This window comes from Sebastes umbrosus, chromosome 7 (assembly GCF_015220745.1).
Source record: "Sebastes umbrosus isolate fSebUmb1 chromosome 7, fSebUmb1.pri, whole genome shotgun sequence".
Taxonomy (NCBI): Eukaryota; Metazoa; Chordata; class Actinopteri; order Perciformes; family Sebastidae; genus Sebastes; species Sebastes umbrosus.
The window spans coordinates 20669841-20696819 of record NC_051275.1 but is presented as its reverse complement, the minus strand read 5'-3'; the positions used below and the strand labels follow the sequence as shown (position 1 = coordinate 20696819).

Genomic DNA, 26979 nt, shown 5'->3' with positions numbered 1-26979 from the left:
ACTCTTTGTGACAAGATATTCATTATACATAATGGCCATGCAGTGTGTGTGTATGATTGTATGAAAAATCCTAAAAAAACAAACATTTTATCCGTTAACCCAAGACGGATGCTACAATAGTAGCTGACGTGAGGAGCGTCAGTGTGTGCGTGTGTCTCCATACCACTGAATGCGCGCCAAAGGATGATTCCAGGTCTGTATATTCTCGCCCTGCGCTCATCCAACTGTATCCAGGCAACCGCTCATAATATTGATCAGTGTGTTTGATCAGAGGGATATTGATGGACACGGAGCCTCATATCAGATGACCTCTTCCACTTTCTTTTATTTATGTATTGGTATCCAGGAGACTAAAAACAGTTCTTTATGTGTGTGTGTACGTGGTCGGCGCATTTAGGTGTATTTTTTCTGTCTTTCCCCTCCGTTAACCTTACTATCGATTCAAGAGTTGGGATGTATTTGCCCGTGTGTGCATGTGCATCCCTATCTATGCGTGTTTGTGTCATTATAGTACATGTGGTTCTATGTGTGGTAGGAAGTGTCTGTGCTACACTGTTTCCTGTTACAGCTTCCCCCGGTAGTTTCCATGTTTCGTACCAGCCTACATATCTTGTTTACTGTCTGACATCATGATATATATATAGTATATATACTATATAGTTTGCTGTTGGTGTCCACACGAAAGTCCTTATGTAGTCCTGGAGCATGATTCACATGTTGTTGCTGTAAAGTATAAAATTTGATGTCCAAAGTTTGACCTGCAGGGATGAAGCAAATATTTAATTTAAGATTATTGATCACATATTTTTGTATTCTTTGAATTGTTTCACATTATAAATAATGATAACTCGTAATGGGATACATCTTAGAGGGATAGATCTGTAATTTGATCTGTAAAATGACATAAGTTAGTGTCTGAGTTAAAGATACAGACAGGAGCAGCCTGGCTACCTACAGTAGCCTGAATGTTAAATTTTAATAATCATAGGACATTATTTTCAAAGCTCACAGCTGATGTTATTTTTCATATAGTAGTTAATAACATGCTTTACTGCTGCTAAAATGTAAACTAACATGCTTTAGTTATATAATGTATTGTAGTTGCATGCTATTTTCCTTTTTAAATCAGGTTTATAATTCTGTTGTCATTCGTTTAAGGGTCATTGTAAATGATACTACTACTACTAATAATACTAATAATAATACTACTAATACAAATAGTAGTAATAATAGTGTTCACTTTATACTTTACACTATAGGAATATCCCAAAACATGTGACATTTTGTTTCAATCTTGACAACATAAACATCCTAAATGGGCCCCTTTGTATTTCCTTTTGCAATGTTTGTTAATGCGGTAGCTGACAGGAAGTAAACTTCGACCAAAGCAGTTGCCCTAGCAACAGAATAGCAAATAAAAGGTCAATATCCAGCTATTTTTACCACACCACCACTAGCATTGTTTTTTTGGCCCTGTGGTACATTTAAATTTTGGTGTCACAAAATATTAGGTTATGTTCTTTATACAAAAAATCTCACCAGGAACTTGAAGTAGCGGTATTAGTCTGATTTACCAAAATAAAATCCCAACAGTTCTCTATTATCTCCTGGACACATTCTCTCTCTCTCCCATTTCCTTTTGATATAGACTGTCGAATGTTTTTTTGGAGTGTCGTATGTTCGACTGTGTATGTTGTGATATTGTAGGTTTGTGTGAAATTGTGTTGATTCTATTACCATGCTTCAATGTCCTTTTACAGTTATGAGTTTCACTGTGAAAATGACCAGATTTACATGTTAACCATTGTTACAGCCTCATAAATACAAGACTATTGTAGTTACTCATCCAAAATTGGCTAGATCTGCTGCACAGCAGTAAAGGTTGCACATTAGACCTCTGTAATGACGACACGCTTGGCAAAGTAACATCTAACATTTTTAAAGGCTCACAGAAATATGTATGAACTTTATTTTGAAAAAGTCTGAAGGTGATGACAGAAATTACCACACATACATGTATTTCTTGTTGTTTGAGAGCGTCTCTTGGTGATGTGAGTCTCTGTCTCTTAAGGAGCGTTCTAGCCAGAGTAGTGTAAACATTATGTCATTGTGTGTAGCTGCGGTAAAACATGCCCAGAGACTATGTTGCATTCTCCTGGGAACAAATAGGAGAGGGAGCACCTCATGAAAATCCCCTGTCAGTTTTTCCCCAGTGCTTGTTAACACTTTGTTATAAGCTGCTAGCCAAACACTCTGCCCAGCGTCATCAGAATCTCTGCTTCCTCTTTTTATACAGCCGTCAGTACTGCGACACCACCTCACACAACAAGTCACTTCCCAAAAGTTCAGCCCGTCTCTATGTACGCATGCATACCGTAGATGTACCCTCGAATCTGTAACTTCCCATTATGAGCTCTACCAGAACCACATGTGGTTGACGGCCGTACACCATGTTTCGTTTGCTTGTAACGGTGATTTCTTGACCGCTGCTTACTTATGACAATCCATTGTCACCGTTTGAGAAATCCCAGTGGTAGACAGGGTGTATTTGAGTACAGGGGGATTCAGTAAGTGTGATGCTGTATGTACTCTTTGCTGCATTACACAGGTGGACGACACAACGTCTCATCCAGTCCAATACAAAACTACTGGAGGTAGTATTTATACAACGGAGAGGTGTTGATTGAACACGGGTAGATATATTGAAGTAGAATGTGGAAGTTAATTCTTGACCTTTGGGATCAGTATGTGTGACAAAATAACCTCAACTCAAGCAGTTTTTTTCAGAGCTTTCAACCACATCTCATGGTCTTCTCATCAGCAAATCAGTGGTTGTGTATTTGGGGATATGATCTCCCTCATATACAACCACTTCTTCTGTGACTGAGGTTCCACACTTAGTTCCCATGATAACAAGGGAGCCAGTTCCATTTGCTCATGAAGACCGTGAGATATTGTTGAAGCTCAGGAAGAGCCAGTAAGAAGACCCTGAGTTGAGATCAATTGGGTCACATTAGGTGCATTCATTGCGTTGGATGGGTGCTAGGGCTGCGTATCGTTTAAAAAAATTAAGATGCCAGTACCAATACCAGTACCCTGGAAGTGATACCAATACCAATAGAGTACGTCATTCGATACCCATCATGTGAATGCAAGCTGTGTGTGTGTCTTGGCAGTCAAGTAATCAACGCCCACCTTCCGGTTCCCTCCCCCCTAGATTAAAACCGTTAGCTCCGTCAGCACTGTTACTGTTGTTAGCGCTGTTAGCAGAAACCGGATCAGAAACCTCTGTGTTCAGAGCCGTATGCAGGCAGCAGTCCCGGCTGTATGGGTTGTAGCTGCTGCAGTAGTGGGCCAATCACATGTTGCATTAAATCGAAGAACGCTTGCAGTGATTGGCTGCGAGCAAAACAATACAATTCTTGATACAACTTGGTACTAAGTTTTTTTGGTCGATACCGTAAAGGTATCAAGTATGGCTACCCAGCCCTTATTGGGGTATAGGTGTTCATAGTGTTGTGGTATTGAACCAGGAAGTATGAAAGGGTACAAACGCTGTGTAGGAAGGAGGTCGAGGTGGATGGGTGGGTCAAAAAACACCTGACTTTTGCCCAGGAGACTGCTCTTCGTACCCTTTGTGAAAGTTACACCACTTCTGGAGTTATTTAAACCCAAACCTAACTAAGTTACCTAAACCTAACCAAGTTGTTTTCCTGTGAAGACGGACATTTATTTTGAAAAGACCGTAGCGGATATGGACATGTGCGTCACGTGTTGCTGGACATTTGTAGGAAAACGCACAAAAAAATGAGGAATAACTTTTTTTAAGACGTCAAACAAACCGTTGTATGAGGATACGTTATAGGGACGAGAGTGTGTCCATTTATGCCTTATTTTGCTCCTCTCTACTGCCTTCATCTTCTCCTCCTCTCATTTCCTTTCCTCTATGGTCTTCTCGTTTCCTCTCCTCTCCTCTACGTTTCTCTGATGCTTATTTTCATAAGAAGGAATTTTGCTGGTCTCTGCACTGCCAGTGTCACTGTGGTATGTATTCCTGGGAGGGAAGCCAAGGCTAAACACACATACGCCATATCCATTCCTTTCCTTTCAATAACCAAACTCACCACACACACACATGCACACAAACACACACACCTCGCTAACCACTTCGTCTTCTGCCCACCTGTATAAACATAGCAGTGTGTATATGTGCACATGTGTGTGAGCGCTTCCTCACAGAGAGGCCTATTGTCCTCCGGGCTAAGATGTGTGTGCTGTGTCATGAATTGGCTCGGCGGCCGCAAGCCCACTGCTGATTTTAGCTTAAAACTAAAACACTGGACCTAAAATAACACTTCCACTGACAAGAAGCAGCTGAGCGTTAATGCTGCTCCCTCAGCGTCGAGGCTTTGGTGTTTCTGAGGATCAGGACGTAAATCACGATGTCATAAAAGCTGTGACCCACAGAAAAAATATTGTCACACAGTGGAAAATTGTGTTTAAATGGAGGCAAAAAATACATATTTAATGTTTTCTGATGATGTATGTTTGTGTACATCACTAATGTTTGCATAAATGAGGCCTTTTTTTCCAGTGATTTTTATGATCTGATAAAACGAAAAGGATTTGCTTTTTGTGGAGTTGTAGCTACAGTTGTTCCAACTTAGCCAGAGTCAAGCTCACAGATTCCTTTTTTTATCTTTATGCTGTTGGAAAGTGTTAAATTGTGTGGTAAACTGAAAATATAGCCTAACCTAACTTAGTACGTGTGTATTTGCTTTCACATTCACATCCACTGAGCGAGCTAAACCAGGCTGTTCAGCATAACTTCAAACCTGCAATAACTAATTCTTTGGCAACTTGAGGGCAGCGGAAACAGGATGTAAAGACTGAATTGGCATATTATCACCTTGTGAAATTGATATGACGTATGTGTTAGCAAACAATTGCTTATTTAGACATCCAGCAGATACTTAGTAAAATCAGCATGTCTTTGGACACCTAATAAATGTGAGTCTAATATTCACTCTCCTTTGTAACCCTGGTCTTGTTTCCACCAACTCCTGAGAAGATTATCTGCTAAATAGCTGCTAAATGCTCCATTATCAGCCATTACATGTGCTAACTTTGTGCCGTTTGCTGCTGAGCAGGTAGTGTACAGTGGGTATATGTTTTTGCTGAATACAGCTGCGTCTGGACCAGTGGGCAACCTCCAGGTCTGAAAAGTGAAGTCAATGCAGAAGTGCCTTAATCTTGCATTTTTTCTAATAGCCAGCAGGGGGCGACTCCTCTGGATGCAAAAAGAAGTCAGATTGTATAGAAGTCTATGAGAAAATGACCCTACTTCTCACTTGATTTATTACCTCAGTAAACATTGTAAACATGAGTTTATGGTCTCAATCTCTAGTTTCAAGTCTTTTTCAATACAGCATGATGTTCATTTAGTAAATTATGCTCCCAATTACAGTCAAATAGACCGTAAAGCAGGGTATGCTTTAGGGTGTGGCTACCTTGTGATTGACAGGTCGCTATCACAGTGTTGTCTGTATTTCCGAGCTGGTTAATGTGGCCCGGGAAAGGGAAGTTTGGGGTCCCCGACTGGAGCTGTTGCCCCTGCGACCCGACCCCGGATAAGCGGTTGAAGATGAGAAGGTATCAATCTGACAAAATACACTACTTTACAAATACTAAAATCACTATTAGTATACTATTAATATCAGTCCACACTCCACGCTGTAAGTGCCAATCCATACAACTATTGCTTTCAGGGGAAAAAGACACTACACTAACTATAATCAATCATGCTTATTCAAATGCAGCCTTTTGATACTGTATATGTCATATACATTTTTATTCAATTGATTTACATAGTGGACAGTTTAAAACCAAACTAAACCTCTCCTCAGGTATTTAACCTTTATCACAGAAAGCTGTTTTTATTCTCATGTGCAGGTCACACATCTGTTGTTAATAAACACCCTGACGCAGTACTCATTTTTTTTTCATAGCTTACCTTATTAAGAAAAGGACCTAAAAACAGGAAGTGTGGAGTCTAAAAGGAGAAGCGTGTACTGGGTTTGAGCGTGAACAGGAAGCGTGCAGTGAACATGTATGGGCCAGCCAGTTGTGAAAGATCGACTTTAATAACACAAACAGATGTGAAACTGTCTGACGGGGACTTTCTTCTCCTGCTCAACAATCTGATGCAACTGATCACACTACGGTTTATAAAAGTCTGACAATTATGGCACAAAATTAGACACTAATTTAACTTATTAGACTTACTAACATAATGTGACGTAACATGGGCCTCAAAGTGGTTGTCAAACTGAGGGTTGGTTTTCCCCCCTGAGGTGGGGGGAGATGCTTTACAGGGGCGGCACGCATGACGTGAGGGAAATGTGGAGGCGATCTAAAGTTGAATGACTTTTGATCATGTTGGAACAATAAACAAGCAGGAGTGCTTTCACTTTAGCAAGTTTATCGAGATTTGGTTAGCAAAATGTATTCAGACAGTAAAATAAAATGTAAAGCACAAGATGAACTTGTGTTTGACAGGAAGTGACGCTGGGAAAGCAAACACATCAGTCAAAGAAACTTATCTTGTCCCCGGTTCAGTGTAGCGGGGAAGGCTATTGTGTTTAAAATCTATATCAGCTTGGGCGAAATTTAACATGCATTTACACAGAAACTCATGTAAAGGTGAACAGAAACATTCTGCTCGTGTTCTCTATGACGTCATTTATATAAAATACAATTAGTTTGGCTTGTTTTCTTGCTTTTTTTCTCAGTATTATTATTGTTTGGTGTCTAAAATCTGAGGACACATGCCACAGGGGAATGTTATAGCATTTAAAGAAACACTTCTTGTATCAATGACTGGTGTTTTGATTTGTGTAAATACAGTATATTGGTGCACCTTTCATGTCTTCATAAATCAGTTGAAACTCCGGTATGATCATAGTTTTACAGAAGGCTGCCTGCCATCCAAGTTATACATCTTGTTTTTTATATCTGCGCCACAGCCCATGGGTGCTGTTTCTGCTTTTTTCAGATCAGTCCGTACATACTCTAGATTCACTTCTTGTTTTGTAAAATAGGAAGAGCACAGCAATTAGATTATAATATATATGGAAGAGCTTTTCACTTTTTCACGTCATGTCTCCTCACTTTTACATGCAACGTTTTGTTAATCTCAGTGAAAATGGACACAACTCTCCATGGGTGACTTAAATGCACAGCACAGGGATTGTTAGAGGTTGTTTGATTTACAATAAAGAGGCCTCCCTTGAGGCCTTTCTGGGAATAGCAGGGATTTTCAAGACCCATTAGTAACTTAATGAAAGGTGTTCCTGTGAATTGAGAAGTTTGTCATGAACTCCTCCAGGTTGACTGCCTGTGCCAAATCACACCGGCCAGTGAAAGGAAAAGTGGAGAGAGGAAGAGTGGAGTGAAAGGAAAAGAGAAGTGGTCATGGGGAGGGCTCGGAGGGGGGAGTTCAGGGAATTTTTCTGCCTTCTCCCTCACAGCGTTTACCAACCCTCTCCCCCTTCCTCCTCCTCCTCCCCCTCCATCCGCCCCTTCCTCCCCTTCCGTCTTCTCCCCCCTGTTCCCTGCTTTTGCGTCACACCGCTCAGCCTAGCGCGGGAGTGAAGTCGGAGGAAAAGAGGGCAGGAGGAGGAGTTGATTGAGTTCTGTAGCTGAGGAATGTGGCAGAGAGAGAGAACATGGCTATAAAAGGATAGCACTTCCACTCCGTGGCTGTGATGTCACTTCTCAAATATTTCCTCCTTCCTTCCCTGCCAAGACTGACTTACTGACGCTGCTATTTCTTCTTAATTTCTCCGGGTCTCTCCTCCTCACCCTTCTAGCTAAATACATAAATATGTAGGTTAGCAGAGGGAGTGATGTTTGTTTTGGTGCATGGCTGGATAAGCAGATTTCTGTAGATACACAACAGGCTATGGGCCGTGTATCATGTCGACTACATTCTGCTTTGTCCCTAAAAAGCAACTTAAAGGAACAGGGTGTACAATTAGGGGGGATCAACTGACTGAGAAATGGAATATGATATTAATAAGTATGTTTCCTTTAGTGTATAATCACCTGAAAATAAGAATTGTTGTGTTTACGTTAGCTTAGAATGAGCTGTTTATATCTACATACGGAGCGGGTCCTCTTCACAGAGTCCGCCTCCATGTCTCTACAGTAGCCCAGAACGGACAAACCACTGTTAGCTTTTCCTGCTTGGGCCGGAGACGATAACGTTATTCGCTCCAGAGCGTCACTTCACTGAGAAAATGACCCTACTTCTCACTTGATTTATTTTCTCAGTAAACATTGTAAACATGAGTTTATGGTCTCAATCGCTAGTTTCAAGTCTTCATCAATTCAGCATAATGTCTATTTAGTAAATTATGGTCCCATTTAGAGTCAAATAGACCAAAAAGCAGGGGATGCTATAGGGTGTGGCTACCTTGTGATTGACAGGTCGCTACCTGTCAAACCTCTTGGTCTTGAGGAGCTTCAGCATTTATTTCTGCACAAACTTCTACTTCCACTGTACATTCACTTGATATTCTCAGAGCTAAACTAACTCTGTCTTCTGTTATTCGCTCACAACATCACACACATTCGCCGTCGCTCATTCTCTTGCTTCACCACTCTCTTCCCATGTACACACACACTCTGGATCTGCTATCGTCCAAATGACCTTCGCTACTATTACAACAGCTGGCTCTAGAGAGGGCCATTCGCATTTTCACGTCGGCCACCTTAGTTCTCCTACACACTTATTGGCACACGGTAGAGGTTTCAATCCGCAATCTCACCACTAGATGTCACTTAATCCTACACACTGCTCCTTTAAACATTGAAGTTGCATTCTGCGCATTTCAGTCTATTTGCTGTGCACTTATAAGAAGCTTAGTCATAATCAGTTAGCTGATAGTCAGCATAGTCAAGTCATACTCAGTATTTGTTACTGATTTGGTGTTGCGTATTGATGAAATGTGCTGAGATAATACATACTGTTTGTGTGTAAAATTAGATGTTTAGGGGAAAAATGTATCATTGATCATCAATGAGTCATTTAGACACACTGCAATCAGCGTCTGGTATTCAAAATGAGTGCAGCTGTGGATAAACGATAAAAAGCTAAGGGTTAACGATGCTTGAGCTATATGCTTATAGATAATAGCCTGTGTCAGTTAGTGAAATGGATTACTCATTTAGGTTTTGCTTTAAAAATAATCAGAAGCAATTGTAACGGCTTCCCGAATCAGGTAGCCAATTAATTTAAAAACAAAAGAAATTATATTATTTGAAAGGGTCTTTCCCAAATCTTTAATTACCTCAGTTATTCAGATGTACGACATACACAGATGCTTCCTTCTGATTACACGTGAATGTGGATCATAGTGGTGACTCAACAAAACTGTTGATGTTGGTCATCAGCACCCTTAGACTGTATATAATAAGTGGATGTAGTCATTGTGACGTTACCCATTGGTTTGTGGACTGCCGTTTTGAAGCCACGAGTTTGGCATTTTAGCAGTTTTGGTATTTGGCTGTCGCCATCTTTTTTTTTTTTTTTTTGCAACCAGAAGTGGCACGAGAGGGTGGTGCTAAATACAACCAAATGCTGAATAAGACATTTTTAGGCAACCAAACGGGTTATAATTAACTTTCATGAACTGAAAACACACTGTGAAAGGGTTAAAATTCTAAGACGAAAACACGGACTACACCCAGACTGCACAACGCCATGGTAATGACCTGTCAATCATAAGGTAGCCACGCCCTAAAGCATACCCTGCTTTATGGTCTAGTTGACTCTAAATGGGACCATAATTTAGTAAATGAACATCATGCTGTATTGAAGAAGACTTCAAACTAGCGACTGAGGCCATAAACTCATATTTACAATGTTTACTGAGGTAATAAATCAAGTGAGAAGTAGGGTCATTTTCTCATAGACTTCTATACAATCAGACTTCTTTTTGCAACCAGAGGATTCACCCCCTGCTGGCTGTTAGAAAGAATGCAAGTTTAAGACACTTCCTCATTGGCTTCACTTCTCAGACCCCGGATTTGCCCACTGTCAGCACCGCACTAAGAATCATGGGAAACCCATAACATCTTGAACAGTGGAGGGCAGTAATGCAACGGCTGTTAAACAACACAGGTAGAAGAATAAGACTGTGACCCTTCAGAGCTCGTCGCTTGTGTTTAGAGATTGTGATCATGACTTGCCTTTCGTTCTGCTGTAGAGTTAGCATACCACTCCTTTTTCAAGGCCACTCCAAACTGCAGGAAACTCCCAAATGAAGAGGGAGGTTTTAGGGGGGAGCATTGGGACAAAGCTCAAATTACCTGTTTCTAAGTATTTTAAGGTGCATTAACCTCTCAGGTTTTTATCTTTTTTCCAAGAAAAAAAAGAGGTAGGGCGTTCTAATGACCTAGTTGGCAAAGGAGAAGTTGCATAACGTACTCCGTCACTCATGAATGGTTGACGAAGGTTTGGGGTTGAAAGATTACTCAACCGTCAATTCTTAATCCGTAGGTTATGACAGAAAGAGAGGGAGGTTTTAAGGAGCTGTAAAAAAGAAAAGAAAAATCAAGTATACGCACGAAAACATGTGCACACATAAGCACATTTTGCAGGTAGGAATGTGACTGTACGTGTGGTTTCTGGATGATTTATCCAATCATGGCTGCTGATTGCTTCAGGTTGAAAAGTTCCAACAGAACTGGCCTGACGAGCAGCAACTCTTTGGCAGCAGATTGCTGACAGAAACTCCTCCTTTTACCCGATGATAAGAACAAATTCACACTCTTCACCAACTTCAATATTTTTTTTCCCAGGACGCTGATGTTTCACCTTTTCTTATCTGCTTTTGCTTAATCTTTTAATCCTTTTTGTCTCTCCGTCACTACTCAGTTTTTGCTTCTTATCTGCTCAGTTCACAGCAAGTTAGAAAAGGTCAACTCATCTTCTACCGACCCTTACTTTGCTCTAGTTTGTCCCTCCAGAACAAACTCTCTGCTGTTCTTTGTTATAAGATGCATGAATGCCTGTTTTGTCCTTTTGTAACTGTTGCTTAACTCTTTGGATAAGAGTATCTCTGTGTCTTTCTCACCTTTAGACGACATAATATGTAATTGCTTTAATAGATCTCCACCCAGGTTTGGACTTTATCTCTAAGGTGTGTGTGTTGTGTGTTGTGTGTTGTGTGCGCAGTGCTCAGGATCAGGTGACTTGGGTAAAGAGAGATTTGACAGCAGCAGCTTTGTGGCTGATCATTAACCGCTCCACAGACGGCGGTGGTGATGTTAGGCCCGTGTTAAGAGAATGATCTCGCAGTGGTTGAATAACGAGGTTGAGGTGATACAAAACTAAAATTAACAAAACGTAGGTAATAGTGAAATTAATACCTCAAATATGTTGCAGAAAATGAAGAACTTAAACAGTGATACCAGGGATTTCATTTGGTTTTCCCCACATTTTCACCTGAAGTTAGTTTGATAATGAATCTACAGTATTTCGTCATGTAAGAGCAGAGGAGTTCGGTGAACTTTAACCAGTCTGGTCTAATAGAACGGGCTGGGAAGTTAATATTTGTGAACACACAAACACACAAACTAGTCCCTTCTTTTTGTCTTGGCTGTTTACACTTTGTGGTCATTGTCCATCGCCATAGCAACACATCCTGCCATTGGTCCAAAGGGGAACAAGACACAATGCACCGTAGTGGCAACGGCTGAGTTTTGTTGAATGTCTAAAATCCAGTCCTTAAACCAGTCAGATATTCTGAATCAAGCATATTTCAGCAGTACGTAAAATACACTATATAGCAAGGCTACACAGGACATATTTAGCATTTTTCAATTAGAATTTAGTTTTAAAAGCTTAGCAGCTTAACTTTTCTGTTTGTGCCAAATGCGGCTTGTCATATAAAGGTGTGATACAGGACTTTACCAAGTGTCATATGGAAATTGAGCAAAAGACTGCTTTGAGAGAATATTTCTGATCACAGGACATGTGTATATCTGTATAGGCCCACATAGCACACTTAGCATAGACAAACAACATGTGGTAGACATTAACATGGGTGAAAAGACCCCTAAGGGTGTAGTTTGGGTCCCTGGGTTGGACTGAAGAAAAAACGAAACAATGCATTGTTCTCTTTTAAGTACTCGTATATTTTGTGGTCACACTGAGTTATTACAAACGAACCAAGTATTGAAAATACTTTTTTCTGACTGCTATCCTCCGCTGTGCCTTGTGGTGTTTTTCATCCCAGTCTAGTGGTCAAAAGCGAAATGAAGCAAATAAAGAAATATTTGCTCATGAGCTGAGACTGCAACTCGATATCATCTGTCATAAACAACGATGGACATAGAGACAAAGGACAGAAACACATATGCCGCAGTATGATAAGGTGCATAGGATGGGGTCAGGTAAATAAGGTGCATAGGTGGGTGTTTAGGTTGGAGACAACTAGAAGTATTTATATGTGTTTATAGTTTTCTAGAATTTCACTACTTTATTTTTCCTCTTTCACTTACAGTTGGCATGCACAATCTGTATGTGATTGTATGTGTGTCTGCATATATCGTATATAGTGTGAGCATGGTATTGTATATTTGTGATGTATTGGGATTGGTATACTATTAGAATGACCATAATACTAAAGTCACCTGAAAGGAACAAAATTACTGACCCTTGTATTTTATTTTAAGTACAAAGTAATAAATCATTGATCACAAAAACATGAAGTGGAAATGGTTGCTGTGATATTTTAAGAAAACGTGATCACTGTTTAAGTTTTACTCACGTTTTTCTGAGGAACTTCCGAACTTTCAAAATAAGACACTACCACAACACACCTTTGTTTGTTTCTAGTGCCACTCCCTGATAAAAATATTGTGGGAAATCCTGGCACTCGCATCTTGATATGTTTACGTCGCCATGGTTACCAAATGATCTTAGATAATTGCAGTATGTAGGTGGATTGGATAGCATACACATTTTGGAAAATGTTCTTATTTTGCCAACGGGCAAAAATACAAGAGATTATTTGAACTGAACCAAACGGCTGAGGTATAAAACCTCCCCTCCGTAATATGTTTGTAATGTTACAGAATAAGAATGAGTAATACAAGCTATTAAGAAGCATCCCCAGTGTACCATTGTAAAGAAAAACTTCCCCCTGCCCATTACTTTGGGACTGAAGTTCTGGAAAAATTCACCAGCAGATTGATCTGATTCAAAAGAACTTCCACAGACTTCCGGAGGCGTGTTTATCTCAACAAACTGCACTATCCAGACCTGGCAGAGTTACTTTAAATGTCTGTTGCAGATTAGTCATTGTTTGACAATGTCGAGTGTAACTCGCATCAAATGTCTCAGACACATTTAAGACTATAATGCAACAACTCATCTTCCGGTTTTTCATAAGGGCCTTTTGTTTTACATCTAGACACTATTACTGCGACAAACATTTTACAGCCTTGCTGCACAGAATCCAGTGCTTTGACAGTGTGTTTGGGGCGGTGGCTGTGATGGCCGGTTGCTCAACACAAGATCGCACTGGAAGTTTAAAGTGGAAATTGCAACAGGGGGTTTTCATGAACTTCTGCTTAACTTATAAATGTGCCTTACACAACCCTATGACCACTGTCCATAACAGTTCCTATCATTTAGGCTCTGAAATTTGGTAATTCAGTTCAGGAAGCACATCAGTCAAATCGGTTGAGAGCTGGAGGCGACAGCTGCTGGAAATTTCCAGTGAAGAAAGAACACAATGTGTTACCCCATAGCTTGGGGGTTAACTGTTGACTGATTGAAATAAATGATATGCAAATTATGTCAGATGTGACCGAGAAAAAACATGTATTAGCTTGTTTCTAAAATATAGAAAATCAAATGTAGGCAGTGTTTTGTGAAAGTCCTTTTAGCACTGTCCAGAATACCACTTTTTGGGCTTCGAAGCTTTGGTGAGAAATCTCTGACGGTATTCGAAAGCTTCGCGGTGCGACATGTTCTTCTGTCTGACTGTCTGTCTCCATCTCCCCCATTTCAATGCCCGGGAGAGTGGCATATGAGAATAACTAATAATAATTAATGATGAATAATGAATAATGTTGTGGGATTATTCCTTATGTCATAGTCTATTTTGGGATTTATACTTTATCATTACTTACTTATATATATATAATAAACAAAGCATTTGAATACTGATTTTGGATTTACCATGACAATGGTTGGAAATACAAAGCTTTGAAGCATTTGTGTCAGCCCTACTCTGATTATAGCTGAGTTGTTAATGAAACTTTATAAAGTAGATTTTGGGATTTCCCCTCATTCTTCCCCATTGTTTTACTCGAGTACAGCCGGATGAGTTGGTTGATGAGTGTCGGCCCATGACTAAAGTCGAGTTATCCTAGGTCTGTAGCCAGGGAGACTATTTTCAATCATGAACTATCTGTTCATTCCATTTCTGGATGTTTTCTTTCTTAGATTACGAAATTGCATGATAAACTTAATTTTGGGATGCAAGGACGCTGTTCAACAGAGATGTAGATCCGTGATGATGTTAAGCGAGAGCCCAGCTTCTGGTAGAAACAGCAGATTTCTTTCCATCCAGGTTAGGACTGCAACTAACGATTATTTTTATTTTAGATTAATCAGTTGATTATTATCTCAATTAATAGATAAGTTATTTGGTCTATAAAATGATGAAAATTGTTGATCAGTGTTTCCCAAAGCCCAAGATGATGTCCTTGAATGTCTTGTTTTGTCCACAACTCAAAGATATTCAGTGTACTGTCATAGAGGAGGAAAGAAACCAGAAAATATTCACATTTAAGAAGCTGGAATCAGAGAATTTTTACTTTTTTTTTTTTAATTACTCAAGTTGATTAATCGATTATCAAAAAAGTTGGCGATTAATTTAATAGTAATAACAACTTATTGATTAATCGTTGCAGCTTTACTCCAATCAAGGTGTATATTTTATCCAGAACTGGCTTTCTTTGGCATCTCTGAAATTTAGCCCAAACTTGGCCCATGACATTTGGTATTTCTTTTGCTTATTGGTCTCCTCCCTGACCCTCAGTCTCATCTTGACCTGGAATTTCGATTAGATTTTTCCATCATAGTACTTGCTTGTGAACTCCCAACACTGGTACCTACTCTTGATCGGTTGTTGTTTTGGACCTGCTATTCAATGTGTACTTATTTAAACATACATGTTTTGTTTTAAATCCTATTTTTATAGATCCAAACGTATTTTCTTTAACCAATTTGGAGTATCATTGCAAAGCATCACATCTTTTACCTGAGGATTGAAAAGCGATGTGATAATATGTGTACGTGCTACCTATGATGTCATCTCCTGTATACACAACAAAGACACTGTATGACACAAAACACAGAGGAGAGAGAAACAATAGCTCAGAGTTCCACATGCAGGTTACTCTTTCTATGTTTCTGTGTATGTAACCTGTAATAGGTATACTAAATCAAATACTGAATGTATTTAAAATTGCAAAAAAAAAAATGTATTTACTTTCAGTCAAAAATCAGTTCACTAATTTAATAAACTGCTGAAAAAAAGAGTTCCTTGAGAGGTTGACATTTTTTTTTTTTTTCGTGCAACCATTTATTTGTTTACAACATAGGTGCAATATTGTTGACTGTATCAACACATCAATTGTACGTTAGTATTAATAACATCCCACATTCAAGGCAAAGTATACCTCTAACTGCCCTGAAATTACCCTCAAATCTCCAAATATGGGTGAGTAAGTTAATAAACTGTGTATGTGAAGATGCAAGTTATGATTAATGTGAGCAAGATGACAAATTGGAGTCAGAGAGAAAAGAATACATTCATTTCTTTATTCAGAAATTAATTTTGTCCCTTTCAGGCAATTAAAAATATAACATTCTCTTTTTTACTGCTTTTTTCTCACATTGGTATTTCACAGATGTTGAAATATTTCTCCATAAATAAAGTACAAAATACATTTTTAGTTTTTCTTTAAACACAAATAAATATCATAATAAATATATTAGTTTTAAGTTAAACAACACGAGGCAACCAATACCAAAAAGGAATACTGTGGTGTTAAAGTCCCTGAACCAGGTTGTCAGACAAACGGGACGATAAAAGACGGGGTGCATCTTAGAAAGAATGTTTTACAGAATTAAAGTGTGTCAGGATGCAGATATATACTGACATACATTTTCTCGGTTATCACACTTTGATCTTTCAGCACTCTGCAACTTATTCATGCTTGCACCCCAGGTCTCAGGAAAATGGTTACACACACACACCCACACATGCACATATACAGGCACACATACATACACACACACACACAAAGAGCAGAGTGAAGTATGAAGCTTTGGTTGAATGCTACTGGGAGATTTGTCCCATTTTGGATTAGCTGTAAAGTGCATATCACAGATAAAATGGCATCAATGACACAGGTCAGGTCTCACTGATTTAAGGCTACTGAATCAAACATACTGTTTGTGGCACCAATAGTAAATAGCCTACGTGGCAGGGAGAATCTAAGGCACAGCAATTAATGATTATCACTAAAGATAAGCCACTTTGTTCACTAGAGATTTACGGTAAGTATGAACCAGACTACTTGCTGGTACTGTCAAGACCTGCAGAGTTAATCTTTATGGAAGACCACATACAAAGGTCTAAGAGGCTACATAATATTCTTTTAAGTATAAAAATAGAGTCTGATAACATTTGGGTACTAGTTTTTCCAAGTTCCATTTTTACAAACATAAATTAAGAACTTTTAAGTGTTATTGTGTCAAAAGTTGACTTGTCCTGATCAGTTCTGGTTCTGAAGAAAGTCCAGATTAACAGACGCAGTTAAAGGTGTCAGTTCTCTTCCCTTTTGGATCCGTTTTAGTCGGACAGGGACAGGCGTTCGAACACAGTGAGCCTCTTGCTGGCTGCGTCGAACGTTGGAGATTCGGTTCCACTGGAACCTCCGCTGCTGCTGCTGTAGCTGTCCTCCAGGGAGTCCTCGGAGGAGAAGCGCTGGAGTCCACCAGGCTTCACGAATCCTCCGTGGCCTCCGGGACCGGGAAACGGCATGCTGCCGTCTTGGTTGTGCCCGTCGTCCATGCCGGCGAAGGCTCTGCTGTTATTGCTGTTAAAGTTATTCCCGTGGCCACACACACAGCGTGAGGCCTTTGGCTCCATGATCAGAGGGATATTGTGGATGTCTCCGGCGCTGGCGCGGGTATGATTGTTGCCAAACTGGAATGCAGCTCCCTCCCGTTGCAGGGAGTCTCCAAACACTGGGGAGAGGAGATCAGCGGGAGGTGGAGAAACGGAGGGAGCACGGCTGAAGCCCAGGTTAGGATCGTTGAAGGATGAAGGGAATGACGGAGGAGGAGAGCAGCGTGAAGAGCCCAGGAACCCGGCAAAGCTGACACTCTGGCGCAGCATGTGGCGTGGATTCTGACCGAGAGGTGGTTGATTCTGGAATTTGGCAGTTGATAACGGAGCTCCGTTGATTTTGTCCTCATGGATGAAGTGGCAGCGTGAGCCATAGGGGCAGTAGCCAAAGTTGTAGAAGGTTCTGCAGGGCTCCGTCTTGTACTTGGGGTGGCGGAACAGTCCACGCAGCTCCGCCTCGCCATGGGCAAACTGGCACTTACTGCCATACTTGCAGCTGCCAGTCTCCTGGAAGCCACGGCACAGCTCTGTCTTGTAACGATTGGGTGCGACCAATGGTTGAACCTGGGGCTGGAGGGAAGACGAGGGAGGGAAGCCCGGCGGCGGAGCCACGGTAGCGGCAGAGGGAAAAGCCTCGAGGTTCTTCAGCTGTCCGAAGGAGGAGAGCAGGCTGCTGCTGGACTCGGTCAGGCTCATGGAGCGGTCGGGTCTGAAGGGGGGCTGCTTGGGTTTGGAGACAGGGCCCTGGCTCCAGATGTTGGATGACCAGAAATGGCCGTCGTTGTTGTTAACATGCTCAGTGCTCAGGCTGTGGCTCGAGGAGGCGGGAGGGGAGGGGGGAGAGAAGAAGGAGGTTGAGTGGTTTAGACGATTCTGCCCCGGGCCTTTGAGTTGAGACTGCAAGGCGTCATCCACGGCCAGGTTCCTAAAGTTCTGTAACAGAGGGTTAACACAGTTACTATACAGACCTTGACACTACTCATTTCAAAGCAGTATGTTGCATATTTTTCCTCTTTTACTTTCTACAACAAATCTATTTCAAGTTAGTCTTTTATCCAGCAAAACTTATGCTAGAACAGGTTCATATTTAAGATCTTTTCTTTTTTTAAAGACAAAAATGAGACAAAAAAAATTCCAAACAAAGTCATTAAGAAGGCAATCATTAAAAAGAAAAAAAGAACTGTACAGTACCAAACATTTTATCTGCCTATCTACAAGCACACTGTTTTCTATTTCTCATTAATATTCTGATGAGATTGGAATTGAAGAAACAAACGACCCAGCGCTGACTTATCTCCCTTATGTCATTATCTCTTTAAACTGAAGAAGTCCTCTGTGACTAAACTCGGTTCAAACAGAATTCACTGTCAAATCAGTGATTCACGGAGTAATGACACGTTCAGGAATAAACAACCGCTTTGCGAGAGGAGTTTCAGAACTCGACCCACTCCGACTTCATGAAGACTTTTTTTTTTTTTTCCAAAACAAAAATGAAAAAGAAATCCTAAACTTCGACTCACCTTCGTGAAAATGTCGTCGAGCATTTCGGACATGCTGTACCCCTTTGACCAAAAGAAGAAGATTCAGCTCAGGTTGACTCCTGTTGATACCTGTGTCCAGTCTGAAGTCAAGTTAGGTTTTGCTCTCTCTCCTGGGCTTTTATGTGCCTTAGAAACCCCTCCCCCAGGCTTTGGGAGGAGTTTCCACTTGCTATGTTCCCGGATGACCCTCCCTTCCTCAGCCTCAAGTTTCATAGTGAGCTCAGAGGAGGGCGGGTAGTAAAACAACAACAACAAAAAAAAAAGAAAGAAAGAAAACTGTGTATTTTTAGTCGGCTGTGTGAAATGCTTCAGTTTCGTAGGGCTGTGAAAGCAAAGTGGCTTATTTACCTAGCTCCCATGTATGCTTATAGATGTGTTTATTCCTATTTTGTACATGATTCATTCGGAGGTTTTCTGCAGACATCATTCCAGCTCTGTGAAATTTTTCAAGATCATCCAAATGTGAAGTGGCAAATGAGGTTGTTTAGACCTGATCCTTTTCATCCCACATTTAACAAGCAGAGCAGAGCTTTTCTGTAGCAAACGCCTAAACACACACATACATTTACAGTATATACATTGCTATGACTAATGGTAGGTTTTCAGGAAGTGTAATAAATCATCTTGTCTCTGATCGCATACTGTGAAGTTTCTGAGCATTTTCACCCACAGAGAGGAGAGAATAATATCAGCGAACCCTTCTGTTTACCAGAATTCACACAGCTATACATTTCCCCTTATTTCCTTTTTTGGTTTCTGTTGCGATTACAACAAACGGGGCTTTAATGATCCACTAAAGCAGTAAATGCAAAGGCAGAATGACGGACAAAAAAGATGAGGCTGAAAATGAACTTCTATGGCCTCCGCCATTTCTGGTGGGGCGTACATATGGACTCTTCTCGTGAACACGGTAAACACGACCCCATTTGAAGGCACCAAGTGTTTCTTAAATCCCAAGATGACGTCCTCAAATGTCTCGTTTTGTCCTCAACTCAAAGATATACAGTTTACTGTCATAGAGGAGTGAAGAAAACAGAAAATATTCACATTTAAGAAGCTTAAAATTGTTGGCGATTACTTTAATAGTTGACAGCTAATTGATTAATCAACTGGACACTCATCTGCTATTTGTACATTAGAAATACTTTTATTCACTCCTTTATGCTCAACACTGTGTTCTTCTTGCACTCTTGCGGCCATATTATCAATTTAGTATTTAGATTTTAGGTGGTTTCATGGAAGATCAACACCCTCGTCACACATTTAACTTTATGGCCCACGGCGGAAATCCTTCTTCATCTTGCCAAATAAGCTTCACAAACAAAACTGAAAACATTATTACCAGAAGATTGTTAGTGTCTTTTTGTCTTCTGGTTACTATGGTGAGCGTTGCAGCAGTTTTTTTGTTTTCCTTCTCAAAGGAATTCAGAGGAGCGCGTCAGCTGCCCTCCCCCACCCCCCCCACAAGAATGTATTACTGTAACATAGTGTTATGTGATCCTGTGTTATTTTGTGGGGTACTACTGTACACACACTCACTGAGGGTTATTTCCTTGACTCCCACATTATTCACACACAGTCACCTGACTTTCAAGTCTATAAATAAGTCACACACTCTTTTCTTGTCGCCTGTAAATTCACTTAAATCAATTATACAGCTTATTATTTCAGCAGAAGTGTCACCGATTTGATCAAACCTGTATTTCTGTTTGTATTGATGAGTCATTAATGCTTGATGAATACAGAATGATGAGGTTAACAGTGAGATATGCGGGGGAAACGGCGGCAAGAGTCACCTGACCTTACATGAAACTCCAATAAATAAGCAATAACCAAATACATTATCTGATCAGCATATCTATCAGCTTCCGTTTTTGTTTCTACGACACCGTTGTGCTGATATCAGCTAATCGGGAGACTTCATTATTTTCTGCAGTGCTGCATGTGTCACCCACTCACATGAGTCATATTCAGTCCTGGCAATGACAGCGCATCATACGTTCTAATAAGATGTTGTGCAAGTGTAGAAAAGTGTTCACACTTGACGGCGGTAAACAGAAGAAGATGATAAGGGTGCCCCCAGATAAACTGCCAGATGACTCGACCTGAGGCCAAAACACAAAATACACAAGGATTCTTAAGGCACGAAGAAGAACTCATGAATAGTACTGCATAATGATTTACAGTTAAACAAAATGTTATTTGTCTTGTTGAAATGTAGCTATAGGGCCTCAGCCACGTAAGGCCAATGATGCAATACTTTATTGACGTCTGTTTCTAAGGAATTAATCCTTTTGACGTACAATGGCTTCTTTTTAAAATATTTTTTTTGCCATATTGTTAGAGCCATGACAACAGAGGGATTTGACTGCCAATTTTTAACTGACAGTAGTTTAAAAGTATTAACATACTGTAGTAAAAGTAACAATACCACAATAAGTAAATATTTCACTTAGTTAAATTAAATATTAGGAGTAAAATATTCTTATATATCCTGAGTAGAAGTAGCAGTTCAGCTCAGACTGGAAGAAGGATTAATGTTTAGGTGGTCCAGGTGGAAGTCTATCTACTTCATATACTCAATCTGTATTTTGAAAAGCAAAACCACAGATATCGCACAACTCTATTGGACTAAAAATATAAAGTCTCAAAAAATGGAAGTGAAGCAATAGAATATTAAAATGAAGTAAAACCCCAAGTTAGATAATGTACTGAGTAACTTCCCACTATACAACCTTAGTTTCACTACAATTTACCGCCAGAAGACGTCCATGTTCTCTCCTGTTCTGTTCTCACTGTGCTTTCGTAAGTGTATCCCCATGTGTAAACGTGCGTCACTAGTCACATCATAGTCTTCAGTTTTCATACATTTGAATACCCGTTCCTTTCTGAATTAATGTTACAGTTATGTTTGTTTATGAAACTATATATTTTTTTTCTTACTGTAATATGTTTTTGTGTCTAAATGACTAATGGGGAAAACACTTTTTGAAATTGGTCCAGTTTTGAGGCGCTTTAACCGGCAACCACGAAATGAGGGCAAGAGAGCAGCGCCAACGTAACGTTACATCCACTAAAAGTGCTTATTTTTTCCACTGACAGGCTCAGATTGTTAGTATAAATCAGTCAAAAACAAACACTTTTAGTGGTTGACGGTGTCAACTTGCCCCAATAGCACCATATTACAGCCCGTTTAGCAGCTGCCTTCTACAGCGCTCTCCTTCAATACTGGACCAATTTCAGAAAGTGTTGTCCCTATTTGGCAGTTAGACACAAAAACATGGGAAAATAGAGTCCACGTTACCCTTTAAATGAACCCTTGTGAAGATTTTCTTAAAAATGTCAGAATCTTTTACGCACCGTCATGACAACTCGCAGCCCTCTTACGCAGACAGATAGACAGACTGACTGAAACCAAGCAGACCTCTCATGTTCAGCTATTAATAACATGCAGGGAGATATAAATAACCTCCCTAACTATAAATCTGACAACATTACATACTTTGGAAAGTATATTACGAGGCTGTATAAAGGGTGTGGAATAAAATATCTCTATCTTTCTCATTTTGCCTGTACTTTCTTTTGACTTTTTTTCACCGGTAGGCCAGTGAATTGGCACAAAAGTAAGGGGAGCGAATGGTTGCATGTTTGTAGTATGTTTTTTGTATTCGTGTGTGTGTGTCTGTGTTATGGATACCTCGCTCTACTTGTTTCTGTTCTCCCTCTCGCCTCAGCTGCGTGGAAAGTCACTCTAACAGGGAGGGGCACTCGCTCACTCACACATATACATGCTCACACAAACACACAGGCTTAAAGGAGCATTCCTGCTGACGGTGGCTTCCAGGTTGTGTTGTTTTTTTTTTTCTCTTCCTTGGTGACTAAGTGAGTGAGTGCTCGCTGCCAGGTTTTCCGCTTGGGTTTTTTCTTGAGTGACATGCCAGAGAACATGTAGCTTTCTAACAAGTTTGGACTTGATCACACGGCGCTGCGTCAGACATGTTATAAAAGAGAGCGTAAGACTGTGAGAAAATGTGTAATATGAGAAGAGGAGGCAACAGGTTGCAAAAAAAAACATATACAAAAACACAAGCGATCTAACAGAACCTGGACAAGGGTTAACAAGCTCAGATCTTAAACACATATTTCTCATTATGAAAACCTATATTACATGTACAGTATTTTGTCATGTAAATATTTAGGTACGGCATAGTATAGTGCAACATATCCTCATACCATGGTTTGTGTGCTATCTTACGAAAAGTTATTCCTTCTATTTCATGCGTTTTTTCCTAGGAAAGTCCAGCAACACGTGTCAATTTCCTCTTGCTACATGCTTAGTCTTTTCAAAATAAACTTCCGTCTTCAAAGGAAACAACTTGGTTAGGTTTAGACAACAAAACTACTTCATTAGGTTTAGGAAAAGATCATGGTTTGGGTTAAAACTACCAAAGTGGCACGTGACAAATAAATCAACCCTGACTTCTGGTTTCACACAGGGTACGAGTTATGTGACAAATAAATCAATGTTGATTTCTGTTTTCACATGAACAGCGGTCTCCTGGGTCAAAGTCCAGTGTTTTTTGACCCACCCATCCACCAAGGCCTCCTCCCTCAGCGCCGTTTGTCGCTCTTCCTGGTTCACGATTACGTAGATTACATACAATTTGATTTCGTGGGATATATACGCATTACAGTGCATTACTTTTCGCAGGTATAGCTAAGAACGGTGCATGAGAACAGCCTGAATAGGGAGACCATTCCTCAGCTGGAAAGCCCCGGCTTCAGAGCCCTTGAAAGCAGCCATTCGCTATACTTAATTTCATTTTCCTACACAAGTTCCCTCTCATCACATGAACCTTAATATGACAATCTCGTTATTCTGTAGCATAAAATTGACACATTTGTCTTGCTGTGACATCCTCCAATAGAATGAAATGGACACTTTCTTTAATGTCTATGGTATGAAACCTAATAGAAAAAAATGTCCTCTTGTTGTGCTGTAAACTAGCACGCACATAAAGTAAATTTTGTCTTTACAGCAACTATAAAACATTAAAAGAGAAGAGGAAGCTACTACAGGTCACACAGAATATACCCCACATCCCTACATGCTTGCGTGGCGTCTGTGTACTGTGACTGTGTAATGTCGCTAAGCCGTATAGATGGATCATTAACTAGGCCCGTGTTCACCCTAATCAACCATGGAGCATCTGCTTTTATGTGTAACTCAAGCAGGAGACTAGATCAGTGGTTGAAAACATAAAAAGTCAGTACAATTTCTCCACTTTTAGACACTGTTTGAATTTATAATATACAATATTATAGATTATTAAAGGCAGGTTTTACTGTGTTCTGGTGCTTCTGTCCAAAACAACTTCTCCTGAACTACAGTTGCCATCATGAATATCCAACTTTTATAACAACGCTGAGGAGGAATTATATTAACTGTGCTGGTATAATTCATACTCAAATTTTCATGGCCCTCTCACGAAATTGGGCATTGCTTGAGGCAACAAGAAGCCGTCGTGGCGTGATACAAGCCATTGGAAATAATGGGTTTCAGAGCGCAGTGGAGCCATTGACGCGTTGTCTGAAAGGGCCTTCAGTGAGTGAGAGTACTAGAAAAAGAAATACTCAAAAACTGAATGAACGAAAACTGTAGGGCTGACCTGAATGCTTCGGTAACCGACCTCCAAATTAGTATTCGAATGCTTCTTTTTTTTATTTTTTTTTATATAAGTTAATAATAATAATAATGTATGAATCCCAAAATAGCCCATGAAATAAGGAATAATCCCACAACATTATTTATATTCAACGTTAATTATAATTAGTTATTTTCAGACGAATAACGCTGTACGTTGTGTGTAGGGGTGCGTGTGTGTACAGTAGTTTGGCATCGGCACTGTCCCGGGCACTGAAATGGGGATGATGGAGACAGACAGACAGACAGAAGAACATGTCACCCTGCTGCGTCGCGCTGTGAAGCTTCGAATATTTCTCACCAAAGCTTCGAAGCTCAAAAAATGGTATCCGCGACAGCCCTAGAAAACTGATGAATATTAGTTTGTGCTGGAGATTCACCCAAGTTCACACCAGAGGGGAGAAAAAGTATTTAAGCCTAAAAAAGTATTTAGGCCAAACTTAAAAATGCTGTTGCAGGTCACCAGAATGTTTGAGGTCTCAAGGTTGGCAAGTATGGTATATTTTCATCCCTCAACGACTCATTTCTAAAGACAAAACTGGGTCTATTCTGCCCCAATAGGAGGGAAACAGAAGGGGACTTTTTAAGAGTCTGACTCACTCTGGATGGCTGTAAACTGCTAAGTCATGATCATATGGCTCATAGTGAGAGCCAGGTGAGGTCAGGATACAGAGAAGACGCCCAGAGGGCTGCTAAGGTTTCCGTTATGTTGAAACCAAATTTATGCATGGTGATCCTATTTGTTGAAACGGTATATTTTCCATCTGAGAATTGAATGAAACGCTTCCCTTTACTTTCCATTCCCCTTCTCTTTTTTTTTAATTTCCTTGATCCCTCTATCCCAGGCCCAGTTTCACATAAAGCCCCTGACCAGTTTGACCAGCCTGTGCTTCTAATAAGTGATACTTTGCAAATATTTAACCCTGCCCCTCCATAACATCGCTATGGTGACATGCCAAACATTGCACACATAAGCGGGCACGGGTTCAACCGTTACTTAGCAACAGCCGTGGAGCAGGTTTGCGTATAGCTAACATGGCTGCAACAGAAATGAGATGAGACCAAGCTGCTTCTGAATTTATCAGGTGATTCATCTGGATAGGAGAAAAAGAAAGATAGAGGAGGAGGAGAGATGGTAGCACGAGGAGGGTGTAGAGAAAGTGAGTCAGTTGGTTTAAGTTGGTCGGGAGCCCGTGTTGACATTATGACCGGGGAAAGTACCTGCCTTTCCAAAAATATATATATATAGTATATTTGGAGAGGCAGGTACACAGTGTCTCAATCTTTATTATGTCATGTAACAGATAAGAGTGTTTCTGTGTAGGATAATTTGATAGGGAGTGTGGACTTTGGAAATCACGCACTACACCACAATGCACTGAGAAAGAGCAAACACAGACATTACTATGAGGGTCATTTGACTGTCCTCAATCAAAGGAAGATAGGACAGGATTTCTAGCTTTAAGTCCCAGTGTAAACAGCGCTGCTTTGTGCTGCAGCTGTATTACAAACTGATTCACGACAAACCAGAAAAAGTCAATACAATGTTTCCCTATGGCAGTATTCTATAGCAGGGTGACTCCGAGAAATCCCCACATGTTGTAACCATTGCCTTTACATCAGTCCATACGCATCAGAGTACATCATGAGTGCCATTGCCAGGAATCTGGCATGTCCAAACAGATGATGACTAAGCCAATGTGTCAGCGTTTAGGAGCAACAAAGAAAACACAAAGCAGTCATTTGGCAATCGTAGTCTGCTGTTTTCCTTTCTCAAGCAGCGCACTGACCCTTGTTTCCTCAAATCAAACATGTGACCAAACTTATTTCCTGCTCTCTTCTCTCCCACTAGGCACATTTAGCTCAATTAGTTTCAGTCGAGTTCTTTTATAACTTTGTTTTCTCAAGGTTGACTCTTGTTAATCATCAATAATTGTGATGTTGTTTTGAAATTCGGGTGTGATATGAAGAAGGTGGGGCTGTGAAACCAGCAATGGCATGATTAATGGAGTAAATCGATACCCCTAAAGATGATAAGAAAAGTAGTATATGATTCTTATTTTTCCTCAGGTTGTATTTGTTTTCTCCTATATTCCAGTCTATTCTTTCATTCTCTTTCTGTACTAACCTTGTCTCCCACAGAATTACAGTCCCATACAACTAAACTGTATTTTCAATTACGCTTGTAAGGAAACTTATTTTCTCATGGATTAATGTCGCAGTTTTAAAAAGTTTTAAACATGTGATTAACATTGCAAAACAAAACAAAAAAACGCAACAACACTATCAGCAACATCATCATGGTTTGCCTTGAAATGACTAATGATATGAACAGTGACCTCCTGGGGGAAAGTCCTGTATTTGTTGGACCCATCCGCCTCACCACCCGCCCACCAGTAGTGGGCTTTTCTTGCTTGTTATACTTGTTATTATACCACGTAACTTTCATTAACGGTCGCTCGACATACTACGTCACTTGTTGACAAAGACAAACGTAATCTGCGACAAAATC

At 40.2% G+C, this 26979-nt stretch overlaps 1 protein-coding gene across 1 annotated transcript; it reads right to left on the bottom strand.

Annotated features, from left to right (window-relative positions):
- Positions 1-15893: 15893 nt before the first annotated feature.
- zgc:162730 (uncharacterized protein LOC564559 homolog) lies at positions 15894-18885 on the bottom strand. Its single transcript, XM_037775504.1, has 2 exons — positions 18743-18885; positions 15894-18155 (listed from the first exon to the last, which is right to left on the bottom strand). The coding sequence occupies exons 1-2, from the start codon at positions 18773-18775 to the stop codon at positions 16944-16946; spliced, it is 1245 nt and encodes a 414-aa protein (XP_037631432.1). The 5' UTR covers positions 18776-18885; the 3' UTR covers positions 15894-16943.
- Positions 18886-26979: the final 8094 nt, after the last annotated feature.

Excerpts from the sequence above, each read along its gene's own strand:
- zgc:162730 (XM_037775504.1), bottom strand. The coding sequence starts at position 18,775 with ATGTCCGAAATGCTCGACGACATTTTCACGAAG. Across the intron at positions 18,156-18,742 it reads TCGACGACATTTTCACGAAG|AACTTTAGGAACCTGGCCGT; the intron begins GTGAGTCGAAGT and ends CCTCTGTTACAG.